A 22,386-nucleotide genomic window follows, 5' to 3' on the forward strand; every position below is an offset into this window, starting at 1 on the left:
TTGGCCAACGCTTGCTACCCTGGGTCTTTCTACTCAGCTGTCCTGTGAAGGGGACGGAGTGGGCCATGGTGCTGAGACCCACACTTCCCCAGCAGCTAAAATCCCTGCACAGGGGAAAACATGGAGGAAAGAGGCAGAAGAAAGGGCCACATATTCTAAAAACAGGCTTAAGCTGACACCACTTCCTCAGCACGCCTGCCTCAGGACTTACAGATCCTTCCATGTTAGAGGAAATGTCCACGTTGGAGAGGAATGAGTGGAGGTCACTGTTACAGAATTCACACTTGGGGGCAAGATCTTCCTCTTCCTCCTGCAGAGAGAGGGAGAAAAGGAAGTGTGTGCAGGAAACCTGAGGCTCAGAGCAGCGGCAGCGGGGCCCTGGGCAGCCCAGCGGGTGTCCAGGGGCCAGCAGAGAACACGTGTGTGCACACTCACCTGGGAACTACAGCCAGACACCTGGGGCTCCCAGGAAGACTTGGTGGGGGACTTCCCAGGGGCTGAGATCCCACACCAGCGGGACGGGGCCAGCAAGGTCTGTGTGTTCTAAAGAGTGACATCTACAGAAGGGCCGATGAGGACTTAGGCCGTGTGCACAGTGCCTTGGGAGTTGAGTCCCTTGCAGGCAGGGGATTCACAGCGTGTGACCTGAGTACACGCAGGAGGCGGGGCCAACACACACCATGCCGGGCGATGGTTTCAGGCACTTGAACGACATGAACTTTTCCACTCAATGCTGAGCAAGAAAAGCCCACCATGGCTACATGGGCTCCACGCCTGGTCATGCTCTCTCCAAGGAGCCTGGGATGGTCTGCCCCTGCCCAGCCGTGAGGGGTTAGGGAGATGAGGATGCGCTTGAGAGATGGATTAGGGGCTCGGGTGGCTCCACCAGGGGTGTGTGCACTGCGGCCAGTTGGCTCCCAGAGGCTCCGGGGCAGTCGCCTCGTGGGCCATGGGGGCCATCCTCTGAGACTGGCAAGAATGCCCAGGCAGGCAGGGCGGTGAGGGAGGTCACCAGGGCCACAGGGGACTCTCCACCGCCCAGAGGAACGTCCATACCCCCGGCCACAGCACTGCCCACAGTGAGCACCACGGCTGCTGCAGGCAGCTCTCAGAGCCAGGGCTTGCAACAGGGACGGTGGCACTGCCAGCCAGGAGCAGGACAGCCATGCGGGCGGCCCCACGATGACCTGCTCCACAGCAGGGGCTGGCTGGGGACCTCCTCAGTCCACCACCCCTCACCCCTTCGCCTGTGCGTGAAGCAGGGTGCGGTGCTTACAAAGACCAGGAGTGGGACAGAATCACACCCGAGGTGGCTGTGTCAGGTGGCAAGGTCTGGCCCCTGAACTTCCCAGGGTCGAGGCCAGACCTTGCAAGGCTGCCTGAGGAGTGCAGGAGGAGCCCAGGAGGCGGCCCTGTCCAGGTGCCCCTGGAGGAGAGGCCACAGCCGTCCTCACAGGGATGTCAGGGTGACCCCAACACAAGTGACTCTGTGTACAAGACTGGTTCCAAATAAAAAGGTGCTCTGTTAGGTGGAGAATCTCAACCCCAGACAGTGTGGGGTGACAGGGGTTTAGGAGCCTGGGTAGATCACGCAGCCAGTGCTCACGGATGTCACTGCTGGGTGACAGTGTGGCATCCCCTTGTTGGTGTGAAATTCAGTGCGTTGTCCGGATGGCTGTGAGAACCCCCTAGGCGCCCACAGAGGGTCTGTCCATCCCTCTGAGGGTCACTGTGCAGGAGTGGTCTCTCTTCTCGACAGTGAGACAGCCTGCAGCTCTGTGGCCCCAGAAGAGTCCTGCCTCCCGGCCCTTCCTTCACTGCTCTGGTGGAGGGTGGTGCGCTGGCCTGGTGGATCGCTGGGGTGGCCTCTGTCTGCCCCACAATCAGGCACTTCACAGACAAACACGGCAGCGTTCACTTCTATTTCCAGGCTCTGAGGCCACTGCTGTGGGTGAGATCATGTCCTCCCAAAAGTGTGTTGAAGTCCCCAGCCCTGGTGCCTGTGCACAGGGCTCATCTGTCTTCCCGGAGGTGAAGGTGGGGTTGCTGGAGTGGGGTGCAGGCCCACAGAGAACCCAGCGAGGAGGCAGGGAGCGGCAGGGTGCTGCACCTCCAACGCCACCGTCCCAAGCAGGAGGATGGAGGAAGGAACTCTCTGCAGTGCTGGCCCTGGCCAGACCCTGGTCTTAGACCCTGGCCTCCAGAACTGTGAGGCCATGCTTCTTTCATTGGAAGTCACTCCCTTTTGCCAGGTGGGGTGGCACACACCTGTAATCCCAGCGGCTCAGGAGGCTGAGACCCAAGGATCTTGGGTTCAAAGCCAGCCTCAGCAGCTTAGTGAGGCCTTGAGCAACTCTGTGATATCCTGTCTCAAAAAATAAAAAGACTGGGGGTATGGTTCAGTGGTTAAGTGGGTTCAACCTCTGGCACCAAAAAAAAAAACAAAGTCCAGCTGCTCAGTTCCTGTGTGCTGTGGCAGCAGCCCTGGGGATGAAGGAGCCTCCCTGGGCCCCGTCCCAGGGACGAGCTCCTGCCTTTCTTCATTTTTAGTGTGCTCACTGCCAATTGTGCAGATGATAGTGTGGCTGTTTACGTCACTTTTAACAGTAATAGTCTTAAAATACAAGTTGGAATTACCTTGAAGTAAATGTCTAAGTCGGAATGATCTTTTTTGTATGCCAGAATGGACGGCGGCCCGACGCTGGGCAGTGTTGTCAGGGAAGGCTCAAAGAGCTGTATGAAGTCCTCTTTAAACTGAATTTTAAGAAGAGAGAACAAAGGGAGACTCAGTAAGCTGTTTTTCCAGGGAGAACAGTGAGCTGGTTGGTGTGAGGCCACTTCTTACCTCCAGCTCACACAGCACGCTGAGTTTGGGCTCCTCCGGATTGATCACCCATCTGTCTGCAGGAGCAGAGAGTCAGGAGGGCGGGCCGGGCCTGCGCAGGGGACTCCAGGGGACCCCGCACCCATCCTCCCAGGCTACTGCTTCCACATTTGCACGCACGCCCTCACACACACACACCTTCACACCCATAGTCATACCCACACCCTCACACCTATAGTCACACACACACACCCTCACACTCATAGTCACACACCCCCTCACACCCATAGTCACACACCCTCACACCCAGTCACACACTCCTCACACCCACAGTCACACACACCCTCACACCCATAGTCACACACCCCTCACACTCATAGTCACACACCCCTCACACCCATAGTCACACACATCCTCATACCCATAGTCACAGACACCCTCACACACACACCTCACACCCATAGTCACACACCCTCATACACAGTCACACACACACCCATAGTCACACACCCTCATACACAGTGACACACACACACATACCCATAGTCACACACCCTCAAACCCATAGTCACATAGTCACACACACAACCTCACATACATACACCCTCACACCCATACACCCTCACAGTCACACACCCTCAAACCCATAGTCACACAGTCACACACACAACCTCACACACACACCCTCACACCCATACACCCTCACAGTCACACACCCTCAAACCCATAGTCACACAGTCACACACACAACCTCACACACACACCCTCACACTCATACACCCTCACAGTCACACCCACACACCCATAGTCACACACACACCCTCACACCCATAGTCACACACCCCTCACACAGTCACACACACATACCCATAGTCACACACCCTCAAACCCATAGTCACACAGTCACACATACAACCTCACACACACACCCTCACACCCATACACCCTCACAGTCACACACACACCCAGTCACACACACACCCTCACACCCATAGTCACACACCCCACACACAGTCACATACCCTCACACAGTCACATACATACCCACAGTCACACACACACCCTCACACCCATACACCCTCACACATAGCCACACACATACCCATAGTCACACACACACACTCTCACACACCCTTCCTTCTCCTGCCTTCCTGCATCTCTCCGGGGGTGCTTTCTAAGGGGTGGGCAGTGTGCAGGTAAGGCCAACCCTCCTGGTGACCTACCTTGTCAGCAGGGGTGACCTAAATGTCCATTACCTCTAATCCTGGAAGCCAGAAGCCCAAAGGCCACTTCCCGTGCTGTAAGGCCTGTCATTGTCCCTTCAAAAGAGAGTATGGTCACCATCAGCCCCCCCGGGGTAGGAACAGTGGAACGTAACAGAGGACAGGCTCCTTAGGGGACCACAAGCCAGTGACCTGCGCTGCTTCTGTTTTGTCTTTTCTCTGGTCTTCCCAGGTAACCCGTGTTTAGTAGGGACGACAGAGAGGGCTCACCCCTGTGTGGCACACTCGGACACTCCCTGCTCTCTAGTCCTGGACACTGCAGGAGTAATGTGTTCCTATTTTTTTAGCAGGTGTGGCACATCCTATTGCTTCTTGCTTCCCTGAATGCCACCTGTTTCATTAGCCTGTCCCTATGAGGTCTTTCCAGATAGGAGGGAGGGGGGGACGTGCAGTCCATGCAGTGAGCTCAACCACCAGGGCCCTCTGCAGACCCAAGAGCAGCACCCGGGGAGGGAGGGAAGGTGCCAACCTGCCTGCAATGTGACAAGTGTCTGGAAGGTCTTGGGCGGCCAGCACGGGGGTGCAGCCAGGACAGGGGTGCAGCCAGGATGGGGTGCAGAGAGTTAGGGGTGCAGCCAGGACGGGGGTGCAGCAGTCAGGATGGGGTGCAGAGGCACAGGGGTGCAGCCAGAATGGGGTGCAGAGGCACAGGGGTGCAGCCAGGACGGGGTGCAGAAGCACGGGAGTGCAGCCAGGACAGGGATGTGGCCAAGACGGGGTGCATCCAGGACAGGTTGCAGCCAGGACAGGGGTGCAGAGGCAAGGGGGTGCAGCCAGGATGAGGTGCAGCCAGGATGGAATGCAGAGGCACGGGGGTGCAGCCAGGATGGGGTGCAGAGGCACGGGGGTGCAGCCAGGATGGGGTGCAGAGGCATGGGGTGCAGCTAGGACAGGGGTGTGGCCAGGACAGGGTGTAGCCAGGACAGGGGTGCAGAGGCACAGGGGTGCAGCCATGATGGGGTGCAGAGGCACAGGGTGCAGCCAGGATGGGGTGCAGAGGCATGGGGGTGCAACCAGGACAGGGTGCAGAGGCACAGGGTGCAGCCAGGATGGGGTGCAGAGGCATGGGGGTGCAACCAGGACAGGGTGCAGCCAGGACGGGGTACAGAGGCACAGGGTATGGCCAGGATGGGGTGCAGCCAGGATGGAGTGCAGCCAGGATGGGTGTGCAGAGGCATGGGGTTGTGGCCAGGACAGGGGTTTGGCCAGGACGGGGTGCAGCCAGGATGGGGTGCAGCCAGAACAGGGGTGCAGAGGCACAGGGATACAGCCAGGACAGGGTGCAGCCAGGATGGGGTGCAGAGGCACGGGGGTGTGGCCAGGATGGGGTGCAGAGGCACAGGGGTGCAGCCAGGATGGGGTGCAGCCAGGATGGGGTACAGTCAGGATGGGGGTTCAGAGGTACAGAAGTGCAGCCAGGATGGGTGTGTAGAGGCATGGGGGTGTGGCCAGGATGGGGTGCAGCCAGGATGGGGTGCAGAGGCATGAGGGGGGGTGGGGCATGAAGACCCCTGTCCCAGCGGTCCACACAGAGGGATGCTGACAGAGGGAGAGGGCTCAGCGGTGATCTATCTGGGTTGGGGCGAGGGGGAGTATCTGAGCCAAGGTTACCTATGTTCTGAGGCAGTTTGTCCCACAGAAACGCCACATAGTATAAGATATTCATGCACAGAGATTCCCACTAGAAAACATAGCTTGCCGCAGGGAAGAACTAAACAACAAGCACACACACACAATAAAACAAGAAAACCCAGCCTTAAAATGTCCAGCAACTGACTGGGTGTGGTGGCACATGCCTGAAATCCCAGTGACTCTGGAGGCTGAGGCAGGGGGATCATGAATTTGAGGCAATTTAGCAAGAGTTTGTCTCAAAATAAAATAAAAGGACTGGGGATGCAGCTCAGTTGTAGAGTGCCCCTGGGTTCCATCCTCAGTACTGGAAGGAAAGAAAAGTCTAGCAACAAGGTTTATCGCCTAAGTAACAAACAGCAGTATTTGAGGAATTCTGTGCCCTGAAGTGGAGAGGTGTCCCGGGTGCACTGCCATCTTAGGCCATCTGGGCTGCCATAGGAAAGCACATGACACAGAAATGTGTCACTGTTGGTTTTGGAGGTCAGGAAGTCCAAGGTCAAGGGCCAGCAGAGTCAATGCTTACTGCGGGCCTGTTTCCTGGTCTTTGGCTTCCCTCCCAACCATGCTGGGGATCAAATCCAGGGTCCCACGTGTGTTAAGCAAGTACTTCACTGAGTCACACCCCGACCCTCGGGGCCTCTTCTATAAGAGCACTAATCCCATTCAGGAGAACTAAGTGGCTTCCCAAAGGCCTGATCTCCAAACACCACCACACTGGCTTGCACATATGGATTTGGGGAGGACATAAGTAGCCAGCCTCTTCCCCTGACCCTAATGCTCGTGTCCTCACCTGCAGCATAAAGACAGTCCAGCCCACAGCCTGGCCGGCCTTGACTCCCCTGCATGGACATCACAGTCCAGGCGCAGAGTCTCACCTGAGTGCTACCTGAATACAACCCCTGCAGTGGCCGCCTGCTCGCCAGCTGGGCACCTGGGAAATCGGATATTCATGTTTCCAAACATGACAGTGGGCTGGCACTGGAAGGATGTCCCCAGTCCAAAAGGGAGAATTGGGGAGGAATAAAGAGTGACAGGTCCCCTGTAAGACGGATGGCCACCAGGGCCAACACTAGGGTCAGTTTTAGGAGCAATCTTCTCTGACTGAACGTGAGACAGGCAGCCCCTCTCCACCTTGTGTACTCCAGGGGCCTTGATGCAAGCTGGTCAGCTACTGAGAGCACAGGGGCCTTCCTATCCCTCATCCACTCACTCTCTCAGCCTCAGAAACTAGGGTGCTGTTAAAGCGGGGACACCCCACCAGGACTCTTCACGACAAACGACAGTTAGGGAAACAGCAGGTCTGGCCACGACCTGCCACTGCAGGGTGTGTGCCCACCTGGGGGCTCTCAACAGGCAGCTGCTCACCTTCTCAGCAGGCAGAACCGGGCAGGTGGTCCTAGACCCAGGCCCCTCCCTCCAGGTTGAGGCATCCACACTGGACCCAAAGAGAACGCTTTAGAGAGGACCAGGAGCCAACTGAAAGCCCTAGAATCCAGCCCGTCCCTGCAGGCAGCCCCTTCCTACAGAGCTCTCTCCCCGTCCAGGGCCAGCTGTCTCCCTTCTGCCTCAGCCCGTCGTCTCAGGAGTCTTGTCCCTTTGGATGGACAGGTGCCTCCTAGGCCCACTGAGGCGGAGCTCCCACCTTCCAGACCCTCTGTGGGAGTGGCCTAGCCTCCCGCAGTTCTTGGCTAGGGTCAGGAAGCTGAGGTTCCCATAGTTGCGGCCTCTGAGGCCCAGGTAGAGTAGCCGCTCTCACTGCCCCTGCGCCCTGCAAGCTGGTGTTCATGAGGACAGCACTGAGGGTTCTACCTATGCCTCCCGAGGTCAGCCACCAGACCTACACCACCCCTGCCACCAAAGACACTCCGGGGTGGCTGAAGGGCAGGCAGCAGGGTGTGGAGGGCAAGCCTGGGCCAAGCACCCACTCACTCTGGGCCGTCTCCAGAAGGCCTCAGGACAGGCCTGGGCTCTGCTGTTGAGAAGCTCCGTGCTTGGGTGGGAGGCCCCAGCCAAGCTGTCCCCTGTCAAATTTGGCCACCCTCGTTCTCTCTTGAACAAGGTTTCTCATTTTTTTTTCTCAACATGGATAAGCTGAGATTTTCCTGAATTTTACATTCTGCTTCCCCGTTAACAGTTCTGCCCACGTACGTCTGCCCTTCTCACCCTTTAATAGAAGCCCCCCAAGAGGCCAGCAGTTCCTTCAGCACCAGGCTTGGAGATTTCTTGAGCTCGAGTTCGACCTTCACAGAACACTTGGACACAAGCCCAGCTCAGGCAAGAACAAGGGTGGCTTTTCCTTCATTGTCCAATGACACCTATTGTGACCACTTAGAAGAATGAGGCTTTCCCTCCGAGCTCACTTTCAAAGCCTATCAGAATTAACTGTGTAAGACAAGGGGACAGTGTGCTCACTCTCCCTGCCTCCCGCCCTGGGGTCCTCCTGGCTCTCTCTATGCAGCCTCCCTCTCCCAAAACGAGGCGCCTGCTGTTCCCTCCACCTGGAACATCTTCCCTCAGAGAGGGCCACGGGGCCTTTTCACCTCCTTCAGGATTTTGTGCAGATGTCTCAGCCCCTATTTCCACAGGAGGCTCCCTGAGTGCCCCACACATGGGCTCCCACCTGCCTCTCCCGTCCCCCTCCACCTGGTCTTCCTAGTGGGCTGTGTCCTTGCGTGTTTGTGAATTCTTCACCTCAGCATCACCTCTGCTTCCTGTGCTTTAGCAGGAGCTGGGGATTGGGGATTGGGTCATCCTGCTCACAGCCGTTTCCCTGTAGTGGGGACTCAGCCACAGGCAGCTGCTCAAGGGCCTTGGATGAGTAAGTGACCCAACAAGAGACTTGGACATGAAGGTGAAGGGAGAGTCCCAGGGTCTTCCGGAGGTGAGTCACATGGTCTATTTCCCCATAGGTGTGTCACGTCTATGATAAGGTGAAGGCATGCATCCAAACCATGGAGACAGACTGTCTCTTGGTGAACAGATGCAACCATTTACTGAATGTAAGTGCCGAGGTGTCTGAATACCTAACCTCACTTTGGTCAAGGAAACACTCGGGTGACGGTGTTATGGTCACTAAGAGATGAAGAACAGACTCTGAGGTGGAGTCACTTGCCATTGTCGCAGTGTGAGTCCTTGCTGCAGAGGGGATTCAAGGCCAGCTGTGGGCCATCCTCACCTGCAGCGTCTCCCACTGAGTCCTACCTCCCAGCAATTGCAAAGAGACCCAGCTGCTCACCTGCGTCCTTGTCACCAAACATGTCCTGAAGCCAGCTCTCTTCTGTTTGTACCGACATTGGAACTCCTGGGTACAACCCTTTATAGATACTTCTGAAATCAGATAAGATATCAGGTGTAAGCAGACCTACCTGGTCGCTTGGAAGCCGCTGGGGGACTCTGTCTACTGTGGCTCTCCTTATGTCCCCGGAGCCTGACTCTCATTTGAAATACTTCCCTCCATTCCCAGTCTCTTCCACAGAGCCTGGCGCAGGGTCGTTGGGCCCACTCTCTGGAGGATCTCCCTTCCTAACCCTGCAGGCTTTAAGAGCTGCCTCGTCCCCGTGGACACCAGCGCTGTGCTGCAGGAGCGTGGCACTGTGTCACTGTGCGGCCGCTGCGGGCATGGAACACTCAACTCAGATTTAAGTGAGCGCAGAGTGTTCATTTTCAGTAGCTTCAAAACTGCCCAGGCTCCTCTTGCAGGGCTGATGTTGGCCCATGTGCTGTAAGGAGCAGGCTCTGCTTCCACGTAGTGGGGTCCGAGGTTGAGCCCCGCGGGAGGGAAGGTGGGGGGAAAGGTGTGAGTGTAGTGGGGTCTGCAGTTGAGCCCGCAGGAGTGAGGCAGGGAGGCAGGTGTGTGTGCCTGGCGCTCCCTACAGTGACTTTTACTAGGGACTACTGACAATACTCCATTTGGGTTCTTTGGTCTCTGACTTTCAGTTTTACAAGATAACTTGCTGGGTCTTTGTAAGTACTCAGACAACATTTTCCCAGATAACTCAAGTCAGGTTCCGTGTGTGGCCTGTGTACCTTCCCAAGCTGCGTGTCTGTTTCTGGCTTCCTTTTGGTGGCTTGCTCCAGGGCACGGGCATCCAGAGGAGCTCTGTTGTTCACTTCTGAGCTGACTGTGCAAAGCCAGGCAAAGCCCTCCTCGGGGGAGGCCACCTGCGCAGTCTCTGGGGGCATCCTGTTTACCTAGCCTCCCTGAGCAACAGGCTCCGGGGACGTGACAGCCACAGTGGACAGAGGCCCCAGACGGCAGTGAGCGTGGAGTCTGTCACCTTCCAGCCCAACAGTCAGCAACAGCAACAATCATCCATCCAGAGCTCTTCCCCTTCAGTAAGCCAGCTCCCCAGATTGTCCCTGGAGCTCTGCTGAAGATGGGGGACAGAGGACAATGGCGGTACCACTCAGGATTCTCACCATCACAGAACCCAAGCAGCTGCTTGTCCTTGCTTTGTGAGACTCGGACACTGAGGCTCCTGGCAGCAAGAGAACCTCCCTCACCCAGAACCTGTTTCTCCACAGGCATCTGCCTCCTGAGTGTGGCCCCATTTCCAACCCCAATAGCGAGAGGGCTGCTGAAATAGGGGTTGAGCCTCAGATGTTGCTCTTTAAAGACACGTTTCTTTAAAAAACAAAACAACAAAACACTCATAATCTCACCAAATTCGCCAGAGAATACTTTGGAAACATGTGATTTTTAAATCAGAGCTTGATGGTGCACTTAGTAGCAGGTTCCTCCCGACAAGCCCGCACGTGACATCATTCACGAGCTGCCTGCTCCCTCCTGCTACACTCCCTTTCTCATCTGTTTATTTATAACCCAGTGGTTCTTTTCACTTGTACACAGGGTGAGGTTCCCTGTGGTGTATTTATAGATGCACCTGACATGATTTTTAAGACTCCATGTGCCTCCTGGTGCCTCCCTGTTCCACCCTCAGCCTCTCTCTTGGCCCATCACGGACCTTCCCTTTATGATGCCGCCTCCTTCCTCCTCCTCTCCTTTATTTTACTCTAGCTGCCTTCCACATATGAGACAAAACATTCGACCTTCGAATTTCTGAGTTTGGCTTATTTCATGTAGCATGATACTCTCTGCTTTCATCCTTTACCAGCAAATTTTTTATTTTTTAATGACTGAGTAGAAGATATATATAATCACAATTTCTTAATCCATTCCTCTGCTGACAGGCGTCTGGGTTGATTTCATGAGTTAGCTATTGTAAGCTGAACTGCTATAAGCATCGAGGTGGCTGGGCCGTTGTAGTACGCTGATTTTAGATCTTTTGGGAAGGGACAACTGGGTCATATGGTGGTTCCATCCCCAGTTTTTTCCCAGGCGGGTTGCATTGGTCTGCAGTCCCACCGACCAGGTACAAGTGCAGCTATCCCCACCCGCAACCTCACCAGCATTCACTGTTATCTGTGTTCTTGAAGGCTGTCATTCTGACTGGAGTGAGATGACATCTCAGTGTAGTGTCCACCTGCATTTCCCTGATTGCTAGGGATGTGGGACATTTTTTTTAATATATTTGTTTGGCCATTCCTGTTTCTTCTTTTCCAAAGTTTATATTTTAGTTCTTTAGCCCATTTCTTGATTGGGTTATTTCTTTTGGGTGTTCAGTGTTTTGAGTTCTTTATATATTCTGGATATCAATCCCCTGAGTAATAACTGGCTAAGATTCTCTCCCATTCTGTAGGCTCTCTCTTCATGCTCTTAATTATTTCCTTTGCTGTGCAGGAGTTTTTAGTTTGACGGCATCCCATATCTTGATTCTTGGTTTTATTTCTTGCACTTTGGGTGTCTTGTTAAGGAAGTCTGTGCCTGCTCCTATGTGATGGAGTATTGACCCTACGTTTTCTTCTGGCAGTTGAAAAATTTCTGGTCTAATTCCTGTCTTTTATCTATTTTAATTTGAGTTTTATGAAGGGTGAGAGATAGGAGTCTAGTTTTATTTTTCTACCTATAGCTATCTAGTTTTCCCAGAACCATTTGTTAAAAGGCCATCTTTTCTCCAAGATATATTTTTGGCACCTTTGTCAAATGTCAGGTGGCTATAGGTTTGTGGGTTTGTCTCTGTGTCTTTTATCCCATTCCATTTGTCTTCTTGTCTGTTTTGGTGACAACACCCTGCTGTTCAGTTGCTACAGGTCTGCAGTATCATTTCAGATCGGGTATTGCGATGCCTCTGGCTTTACTTTTCTTGCTTAACATTGCTTTGTCTATTCGTGGTTTCTTATTCTTCCATATGAATTTAAGAATTGCTTTTATTCCAGTTCTGTTAAGTATGTTATTGATATTTTGATGGGGATTTCTTTGAATCTGTATATTGCTTTTGGTAGCATGGCCATTTTGACAATATTTGATTCTGCCTATCCAAGAACATGGAGTGGATTTTTGTCTTCTAAGGTTTTCATTGTAAAGCACTTTTCCTCCTTGGTTAGATTAAATTGTTTTGCTTAGGTTATTGTGAATGGGATGACTTTTCTGATTTCTTCCTCAGCTGAATCGCTGTTAGAGTATAAGAAAGCTATTGATTTATAGGTATTGATCTTATATTCTGTTGTTTTGCTGAATTCATTTATAAGCTCTAGGCATCTTCTGGTGAAGTTTTTTTGGTCTTCTAGATATAAAATCATGTCATCAGCAAACAGAGATAGTTTGATTTCTTCCGGAAAAAAAAAATATTTTAAAGCATCTGGAAGAGAAGGTCATGCAATTTATGAGGAGAAATTGAAATTCTGACCTAGGAAAGAGAGATGCTCATGGACTTGAAATGATGTCACAGGACTCCCAAGTCAAGATGACAGCTGAGGATACACTTCTTGTTCCCTCCTAAGATTTTACCAAAATAACAGATACTTCAAACAACCCCCCTCCCTGGAAAAACAAGGTATTTTTGGTAGATAACTAATATGGAAGAAGTTCTTAAGAGAAAGGCAATAAGTGGCTACAGAGTGACGGAAACCACAACAGAGAATCCTGCAGCTCAAGACTAGTGGCGAAGGGTCTTTCCAGAGGGAATAGGAAGCCTCCAGCTCAACTTGACCAAACCAGAGCAGAGGGTTCTGGCAGCCATCAGAGCAGTCTAAGGAGTGACCCTGGAGCCCCTGTCCAGGCAGGCCCCTTCCTCCCTCTTCAGCAGGGCAGCTGGCAGCCCTTATTTTCAGAGGAACCCAAGAGCAGCTTTCTGAAATACCGAGCAGTCTCCTGGGGAGGTGTTAGCCCTGGAAGAGAAGGTCATGCAGGACATGCCCCACAGGCTCGGGGAAAGAAGGACTTCAACCAGAAAGGGAGCGTTCTTGTCCTAACTCTAGCAATGGTGGGGCTCCTCAGCCTGACTGCTTTCGGCCCAGACACTCCACCCTGAATGGGGCTCTGACGTGCTCCACCCAGCTGCCCAGGGGCTCCTGTGAGGGGACAAAACCGCCCAGCTGCAGGAGGAATCCCTTCAGCCACCTCCCAGTCATTCCAGTACACAGATAACCAGGATTGCCAGTGATTCAAGGACTAGCCATGAGGTGAAGGACAACTGACCCTGAGAAGACAGGGGAAATGCACAGAGTAAAGGAGCACTTTACTACACTGCAATAGCGCCCTTTGAGAGATTAAAAAAACTATCGTGAATGCCAACAATCAGAGAACAACTGGTTCTCGGAAATGAAAAATATGAATCACAAAATTAAAAAATGCAAACATCAAAAATCTTGAAAATGTGAAGGAAAGGCAGGGAAGATGGAGGAGCTATGGTCGACGTCCCACAGGAGCTCTGAGGGGAAGAAGGCAGACAGGGAGCGGATCGTGGACAGTCAGCAGGGTTTGAGAATCAGCAACTCTGTACCAAGAGGGAAGGAGGCAATATCCTCAGAGCTCTGAGGGAGAGCAGTTTAAAGTGATTCTTTTCTGCTAAGATGTATCATTAGTAAATAAAGTAAAAGGGCAAAATGAAGACACTTCCAGGCAGGTAGGCACTCAGAAATTTGACTACCCAGTAGACCTACACAAAAAAGTCACCTGAGAAATCTCTCCAGCAAAGGAAATGGAGTAAAAGAAAGAAAGATGGGAATCAAGAAAAGATGGCAGTTGAGCCCAACACAGAAAAACTGAAGGTACATGCAGGAGCATGCCTTAGGAGGCTGAAGCAGGAGGATCCCTAGTTCAAGGCCACCCTCAGCAACTTAGCAAGACCCTATATTAAATAAAAAAATTTAAAAAGGGCTGTGAATATGGCTCAGTGGTTAAGTGCCCCCAGGCTCAATCAACAGCATCCAAAAGAAAACAACAAAACAAAGATAAACCGGAAACAACTGAGTTGAGAATTTCACTTTTCAAATTGGTACCCAGCAAAGAAAACAAAGATGTGAAGAGAGAGCCTTACAAAATAGCGGAATGTCTTCCTAGGGACTCTGCTGACAGAGGGCTATTATCGGAAATATATAAGGAATTAAAAAATCCAACATAAAAGTACCCCACTTAATACATGGACATACAAATTAAACAGACACTTCTCAAAAGAAAAAATACAGATGGCCAAAAAATATATGAAAAAGTGTTCAACATCACTAGCAATTAGGGAAATACAGATCAACACTACATTGAGAGTTCATCTCACCACAGTCAGAATGGCAGTCATCAAGAATACAAATAACAGGGCTGGGCTGGGGCTCAGTGGTACAGCGCTTGCCTGGCATGCGAGAAGCACTGGGTTTGATCCTCAGCACCACATAAAAATAAAATAAAGGTATAAAAAATCATATAATACTTAAAAAAACAAATAATAATAAATGCTGCAGAAGATGCAGAGAAAAAGGAAGACCTTTACACTGGTTGGTGGGATTGTAAATCAGTATAACCACTATGAAAATCAACATGGAGGTTCCTCCAAAGACTAGGCATGGAACCCCCAAATGACCCAGCTATAGCATCCCTTGGAGTTTATCCTAAAAGATTAAGGTCATCGTGCTACAGTGACACATGCACACCCACGCACACCCACATGCACAGCAGCCAAGACATGAAACCAGCCCAGGTGTCCATCAGTGGATGAATGGGTGAAGAAAATGTGTATATACGCAATGGAGTTTTACTCAGCCATAAAGAAAAATGAAACTATGTCATTTGCAGGAAAATGGATGGAACTTGAGACATTATGTTGAAAAAGCCAAATGTGGAAGCTAGAGAAGAAAAAGGAAAAGAAAAATGGTCGTGGGGAAGTCTTATGAAATATTTATTATTATAAAGGGAAATCAGTAGATTTCCCGCTTTGGGGTAAGAGGAGAGGAGGGAGGGGCAAGTGCAAGGAGTGATATTGGCCAAATTATCTTGTTATGTTGTGTGCATGCATGAACACGTCACAGCAGATCCCACCATTATGTACTACTGCAATGCACTAACAAAGAAAAGAGAAAGAAATCTTCCCTTTTTAGGAGACAAGTTGTACAGACATAGGATCACATTTCCTTGTGTACAGATCTAATCACTTTGCTTTCTAAATATGAAATTGAGTATTGTTCATTTCTATTTTTCTTTTCACTTATTATTTATTTATTTATTGGTACTGGGGATTGAACCCAGAGGTACTCTACCATTGAGCTCCATCCCAAGCCCTGTATTTATTTATTTATTTATTTGAGCAGGGTCTCATGAAATTGCTGAGGCAGGCCCCAAACTTGGGATCCTGGGATCACTGGTCACTGGGATTACAGGTGTGTGCCACCAAGCCTAGTTTTCAATTTTTGAATAAAGGTGTTCCCCACAACTCTAAGGGTTAATTGTAATTAACAAAACATAATAAAGTAATACAATTTCAAAGTAATATAATTTCATATAAATTTGTATTTTAATATAATCTGTTATATAATATTTAACTTGTTAATTAGAAGAAAAGAAGTGAAAGATGGGAGGGAAACAGAAACTTATTAATGATCTAATTTTTATAATAGTCAATAGATATGAAACTGATTAAGTAATAGAAATTTAAATACTTAAAAAGTCCTAAGTGCTAAAAAACTAAAAATAATATAAGTGCTGAACATGGAGAGGGAGGAAGCCAATAGTTATATCAGAAATTGATAAATCAGCTGGGCACATTGGTGCACACCTATAATCCCAGCATCTTGGGAGGCTGAGGCATGAGGATTGCAAGCTCAAAGCCAGCCTCAGTAAAACTGAGGTGCTAAGCAACTCAGTAAGACCCTATCTCTAAATAAAATACAAAATAGGGCTGGGGATGTGGCTCAGTGGTCAAGTGCTCCTGAGTTTAATCCCTGGTTACCCCCCCACCACCACCAAAAAAAGAAATTGATAAATTAAGGAATAAAAATGTTATTCAAAATTGTAACTGAAACAAAACTGAAACTGTTAACAGTATGTTAACTCTGAGGAATGGAACTGGGGTGAAAAGGATGTCAAGAGGCTCAATTTTGTTTCTTTGTGTACTTTTTTTTTTTTTTTTTTTTGGTATGGTACTAGGGATTGAACCCACGGGTGCTTAACATCTGAGCCATATCCCATCCCTTTTGATGTTTTCAGACAGGATCTTAGTAAGTTGCTTAGCACCTTCCAGAATTGCTGAGACTGGCCTCAAACTTGTGATCCTCCTGCCTCAGCCTTCTGAGTCAGTGGGATTACACAAGTACACCATGGGACCCAGATTATGCTTTAATTTCTTAACCAGGCACACATTATCTTTCATTTAAAAACTGAACTAAAAGGATAAGTAAAAACATATAGTGGGACAGAACAATTCTCCTTACACTTAAGAATTTCAAGGCTGCTTAATGAAAGCGAAGCTCAGGTGAGCAGTAGTTGAAGACTTTGGCCTCAGTGCCACATTTTAGGGATTTAGGATTTAGATGTCCCAGAGATGTTTCCCTGTGTTCCTATTATAGTTAAATCACTGTGAGTCTAAGAGAGAAAGAGAACAAGCGAGGCCATAAACTCCACTTTCTTCCACCAAAGGTGTCCCTGGTCACTCTTGCTTCTAACAGAGAGAGAGAGATCTATGGATGTTCTAAATTTCAAAGTACTTACTCTTGAACACATGACATATTTACTTTGTTGACAATGGCAAGTGAACATGGCATCTCTAGGGCTGGGTAATAGGCTGCAGATAGGCAGGGACTGTCTCTCTCTTTAAAAGTGTCTAATATTATAGATTAAAAGAAAGAAGTTTTGAATAAATAAGTTGTAAGTGTCTTGGATTATTTTATTCTACTTAACCTGTTTATCCAAAAGGTAAACATTATCGACTTAAAAATATGAAAATTGAAAACATTTTCTTACCTATCTATATTTCTTTCACTCGTGTCTTTCTTAAATGTTTCAAATATTTTAGGAAAACCTGTTGAACGAAACATTTAAAAATTTAGCCACTCTCTAAATCAGTGGTTCTTGAAAGGGCAATTTTACTCTCCCCCTCGGTGGTGGGGAGGTGGCAGTATCTGGGCCGTTCCAAGCAAGGGCAGGGGTGGACGAGGAACATCTGGGAACTCCGGACTGGTCCAGCAAAGCACCCCAGGCCAAAGGCCAAGTTTGTGGTTTGCAAACCCTGCTCTAACTGCTCTGCCTCTGTCAAAGGCAATGCCTGGAGGGTCTCGGGTTCAGGAATAGAGGCCCCAGGGCTATTCATCCTGAGCTACAGTCCCCACTACTGCGCCTGTGGCCCAGGGTGGGCGGGCTGGCTGTGTGGACCACTGCTTGGGCTTGAAAGCAGAGCGGTTGGGAAGGAGGCTGAGGCCCGGGTGAGCCAGGGGCAGTGGCAGAGCCAGAGACAAGGGCAGGGGAGGCCCAGGGCTAGGGACAAGGGCCCGACCAGGGGGAGGCTAGGGACAGAGGCAGGGGCTGGGACAGGGCCAGGGCCAAGGGCAGGAACCACCCAGGGGCAGGACTAGGGCCAGGTGCAGGAGTGGCCCAGGGCTAGGGGCAGGGGCAGGGCAAGGCCAGGGGGGGCTTAGGGACAGAGGCTGGGGCAGGGCCAGGCCAATGCGGGGGCTAGGGCTGGGTCAGGGCCAGGGCCAGGGCCAGGGGCGGCCCAGGAACAGAGGCAGGGGCAGTCCAGGGCCTGGGGCAGGGCCAGGACAGGGCCAGCGTAGGACCGGGGCTAGGGCAGGGTTAGGGCCAAGGGTCGGGGCAGGACCAGGGCAGTGCCAGGGCTGGGACAGGGCCAGGGCCAGGGGTTTGGGGCAGGGTCGGGGCAGGACTGGACAGGGGCAGGGCAGGGCGGCCCGGGCGTTACTTTTCCGGGAGGAGGCGCTGGAGAGCGTGATCTGGCTCGGCGTCCGGACCTCGCTGGGAGACGTCGGGCTGTGGGGGGACCGCGGCCTCTCAGAGGTGCTCGACTGCTGGGTGATAGTGGACGTGGAGTCCAGGCTGGGGCTGACCACGCTGGCCAGACGGGGGCGCGAGGCCAGGAAGCCGTCATCGCTGTCAAGGAGGTCCACGACCTTCCAGAGGTCCTCGTCGCAGAACTCGGAGGACATGCCCTCGTCGCCCCGCCGCTCCTCTTCCCCCTCCTCCCGCTCCTCCTCCTCCTCCTCCTCCATCTCCTCCTCCTCCTCCTCCCCCCATTCCTCCTCCCCCTGCTCCTCCTCCCCCTGCTCCTCCTCCTCTGGCTGCTTCTCCGCCGAGGCCCTCTTGGACCCCGGATCCTCCTTCGTCTTTCGCTGTCCGCGACGCGAGCGCAAGTCGGCCATGTCGCGTTGGGGACAGGACCGCGGTGGCCGCCTCGGGCGGGTGGCGCTGCTGTGCGCGTCGCCCGGGCAACGGCCGCGCTGCCCGCGAGCCCGCGGCTGGAAGCGGCAGGACCGCAGCGCGGTGGTGGCGCGGCGGTGACACGGCGGTGACACCGCGCGGTCCTTCGCGCCCGCCGCGGCGGCCTCCATACTTCATTTTATTTTGCGGAGGGTGGCGGTGGTGGCGTCCGCCGGGGGCGCGCATGAGGCCCCGGGTGTCGCCCGCTGCGTGGGTTCCCCGGTAGCCAGATGCAGAGGGGAAGGTCCAGTGAAACCCCGCTCACAAGACAGGGGCCGGCCCTCGGGCTGCAGTTTGCGCATTGGATATTTTAAAACAGTGCCTGAAATATTAGGTTGATTGGTGAGATTTTTGGCGTCCCTTATATTTTGCAGAGAACTTCTCTGTTCTCTGTTACGGCCTGTGCCTATCCATCCTGGCGGTGGAGAAGGCTCCAGGCGGCTGGACAGCCAGCACCACCTTGGCCTCAGCGTCCCCCGGTGTAAACTGGCAACACTGATGTGCCCAGGATGCCTGTGGCTATTAAGGGATGCAGAGTGGTCTGTGACCTTCAGCCTTTCCGCTGGAGCCCTGGGAACACAGGTGCAGCCCTGGGGGTGCTGGAGACCCTGTCGGAGGACTTAGACTTTGTGCAGAGGACTTAGGCTTTGTGCGAGGGTTTGGGAGTCCTCTAAGGCTGCAGGACTCTGCCCCATAGCAGGTGCATCCAGGATGTGCCATTTAGTGGGCACAGTTTGTATTTAGGCAAAACTACAAAGGGTCTGTGTTTTGTTCCCTTTTATCATGGCATAAGGGTAGCCTTATCTGTGCTGTGACTCCTTGAGCAGGCTCCTGTGCCACAGAACAAATGGGCTGCTTGCGGGATGCAGCAGTCTGCCATGACGCCATGACACTGAGCCCCAGCTGTGACAACACGTGGGCCTTCCAGTCAGGGCCTTCCCACCCAGGGGATGGGGCGCTAAGAAAGCTATTGAGGGAGAGGGATGTCAGGTGTCTGGCGCTCTGAGCAATGTCAAATCTTACCAGGCCTTGCCCTGATCCAGGCCTCCAGGTCCTCGGCATGCATGGCCCGGAGAGCCACCCCTGTCCCCACTAAGGGTGGGCACCTGAGCATCTGGTAGGAGCCCAGAAAGCCATCAGCTGCAGGGCAGGACCAGGCAGATGAGGGGCACCAGCTGCCCGGCGCTCCAAGGGCAGAGGGAAAACACATAATATTTGTGAAAGACGAGGCCTTTCATCTAGTGGGGCAGTTGGGACGTTTGGAAAGGAGGGGGACCTGGGTGACTGCAGAGTAGGGTGCCCAGGATGCAGGGGGGGCAGGTGGGAGTTGAGAAACAGAAAGGCAAGGCCGGCCTGTTCTGTTCTGTACCAGCACTGGGAGTGCTGGGGTGGAGCCTGCCTCTGCGCCCCCGCCCTCCCCCCACAGCACCTGGTGCTGGCAGATCTTCAAGGTCACGGAATGCAACCACCCCTTCCACACAGAGCAAGTGATTTGCTCAGGAAAAAGCACGTGTTTCTGTTCCCTGGGTGCCCCAAGAGCAGGCTGGAGGTCAGGTGTGGGGGGGGCCGGAGAGAGCAAGGGTAGTGTCAGCTGCCCTCCCTGGCTGGGCCCTGTAACTGCCACAGCATTTTCTTGATTGCATGGTGCATTGAATTTTTCAAGTACTCCTTGTTTAGAGCTGTTGTTCAGATCTTTAAAGTCTTAGGGGATCTTTTTCCCTTGGGCCCACGTAATCCACAAAGAACTGTCTTATTTCCCCATAGGAGGCAGTGCTCTCCTGTTTTGGCCATTCTGAGACAGTGCTGTGCGAAGCAGGGCCACTTTGTATTCCCCCGGGATTTGAGAGCCAGACCCACCCTTGACTCCCAATACCACTGAGATTATTAAATCTCAGCTCCTTGATATGTAAAATGAAGTATCAGTCATCACCTTTCCATTTACTCCACAGGGATATTTTGAGATAAAATTTAATTATTATTTTAAGTTTCTTTTTGAGAACTGATCATGTATTTTTTTAGGAACACTTAATTCTGTTTAGAAAAGACCATCAGCTGAGAAACCAGCCTCTGCCTCAGAGCAAAGCCTGTCCAAGGAAGGAGGCGTAACCCTTGTCCTTGGAAAACCCCACAGAACCTTTCTAGGCAGATAACCACCCTGCTGAGTTGTTTGTCTGCAAATAAGGAGAGGTCTGTGGCACCAGGTGTCCCTGACTCAGTTAGGCTAGGTGAAGACCCATTGCAACCCCCTAGCAACCACCAATCAGCATGAGACAGGGAAAATACCTGGGATGCCAGATGACCCCGCAGTAGTTTATGGTGGTTGATAACATGTTGGGAAACCATGTAGTTTAGCACGTACACCCCTCGTGGCCTAAACCAATCAGTTCTTGTACTAACCAATCACCCCTACCCAACTTGTTCCCGCCAGTGAATGTGCTAATCAATGTTAAGAGTTTTGTTTTACTTTCTCAGGGTATGGAATGATTTGCTGTGTGATGTTGTGATGCATAGAGTATCCCCCCAAAACCTATAAAATCTCACTGGACAAAGGACCGGGACTCATTCCTTGGGACCACTGCGTCAGAAATGGTTGTGAGTCCAGGCTCGAGCTTGCAATAAAGACTCTTGTGTGATTGCATAGGATTTGGCTACTGGAGGTCTATTGGGGTCCCATGAATCTGGCATTACACAGCTTCTGTAATCTGTAAAATAATGTCTTGGGTGCTTCAGACATTTCCTGAAGGAAAGGAGGGAGCTGGATTTTTTTTAAAGACAGTTTTCCTACCGTAAGCATAAAGCATTATGTAATGGTCTCTACTGCGTCATGTGCTGTTTACCATGCTCCCTTAAGGTTCCCACGATCCCACTGCTTTGGCAAAGTAAGAGGGTGAATTTTTGTTCAGTGCAAATGTCTTACATTTGCAGAATGTTCTGGAAGCTTTCTGGCAGGTGCCTGAGTCATGTCCCTGCAGGAAGCACAGTGTGTCCTCTGAGTACTTTTGTTAAGCCTTGCTCTGATGCACTGCGGTGCTCCGTGGCCTCGATGATGGCTAATTAAGGCTGTGCCTGGCTGGGCCAGCTGTGGGGGGCATCTTCCTAAAGTCAGGCCCCCCCTCCTCACCAGCTCCTTGCAGAGGTGCTTTCCAAAACCCATTTATGCCTCTTAGTTAGCAGTGACATTCACTTTATCTTCGTCCTCAAAACTTTTTGTGAGATTGTCAGAGGGTTGGTGGGGAAAGGTGGTGGGGCACAGTCTCCTTCCTCGAGGCCGAGGCCCTGGCCTTCCTGCTCCCGCTCCCTGACTTCACAGCCTTTCCCTCGCCCCTTTGGCCGACCCCTTTCCATCTCTAAGCCCAGCCCTGTGTGTCACCTCTGGATGGTTCTGCAGTCACACAGGTGATGTCCTTTATTTTGGAGGAGAGCCACACTGCAGGACTCTCCCCCTCCCCCCAGGACTTTGCATTTGTTGGATTCAGCACATGGAGTTTGTTCACCTGAAAGGTGACCCCTGAGCGAGTGCTGTCCAGCAGGCACTGTTCCTAGCTCGGGGGAGACAGCAGAAAACCAGGTCCCTGCCTTGTGGGGTCAGAAGGTCCTAAGAGCTAAGGAGGAAAGAGGTGAGTGTGAGAGAAGGTGCAGAGCCCTGGGCAGAGGGGTTCTGTAGAGGGCCGCTGCAGACCTCCCTAGGAGGCTAACATGAGAGCCAGCCCTGAAGGAAGGGGGAGCTGGCTTCGAAGTGCTGGCAGAGTGTCCTTGGACAGAGGAGCCTGCGCTGACCCAGGGGCAGTGCTGAGTGCAGTGGGCTGAGACTCCTCCCGAGACAGCCCTGGGAAAGGCTGGTGTGACCCTCACTGAGAAGGCAGGCCCCTGCCCTGGGGAGCAGAGGGGAAGGGAGG

At 52.1% G+C, this 22,386-nt stretch overlaps 1 protein-coding gene across 1 annotated transcript in view; it reads right to left on the minus strand.

Annotated features, from left to right (window-relative positions):
• The window catches only part of Erich6 (glutamate rich 6), a 33,685-nt gene extending 15,064 nt beyond the window's left edge, over positions 1 to 18,621 (minus strand). Inside the window, exons 1-8 of the mRNA XM_076867053.2 lie at positions 17,976 to 18,621; positions 17,024 to 17,081; positions 8,995 to 9,066; positions 4,240 to 4,271; positions 4,081 to 4,122; positions 2,846 to 2,901; positions 2,638 to 2,754; positions 212 to 310 (exon numbers count right to left, since the gene is read on the minus strand). Coding sequence (XP_076723168.2) covers positions 212 to 310; positions 2,638 to 2,754; positions 2,846 to 2,901; positions 4,081 to 4,122; positions 4,240 to 4,271; positions 8,995 to 9,066; positions 17,024 to 17,081; positions 17,976 to 18,621 — 1,122 coding nt within the window. The remainder of the gene's footprint in view (positions 1 to 211; positions 311 to 2,637; positions 2,755 to 2,845; positions 2,902 to 4,080; positions 4,123 to 4,239; positions 4,272 to 8,994; positions 9,067 to 17,023; positions 17,082 to 17,975) is intronic.
• Between the last annotated feature and the right edge of the window lie 3,765 nt (positions 18,622 to 22,386).

Source organism: Callospermophilus lateralis, chromosome 10, assembly GCF_048772815.1.
Source record: "Callospermophilus lateralis isolate mCalLat2 chromosome 10, mCalLat2.hap1, whole genome shotgun sequence".
In the NCBI taxonomy this organism is placed as follows: Eukaryota; Metazoa; Chordata; class Mammalia; order Rodentia; family Sciuridae; genus Callospermophilus; species Callospermophilus lateralis.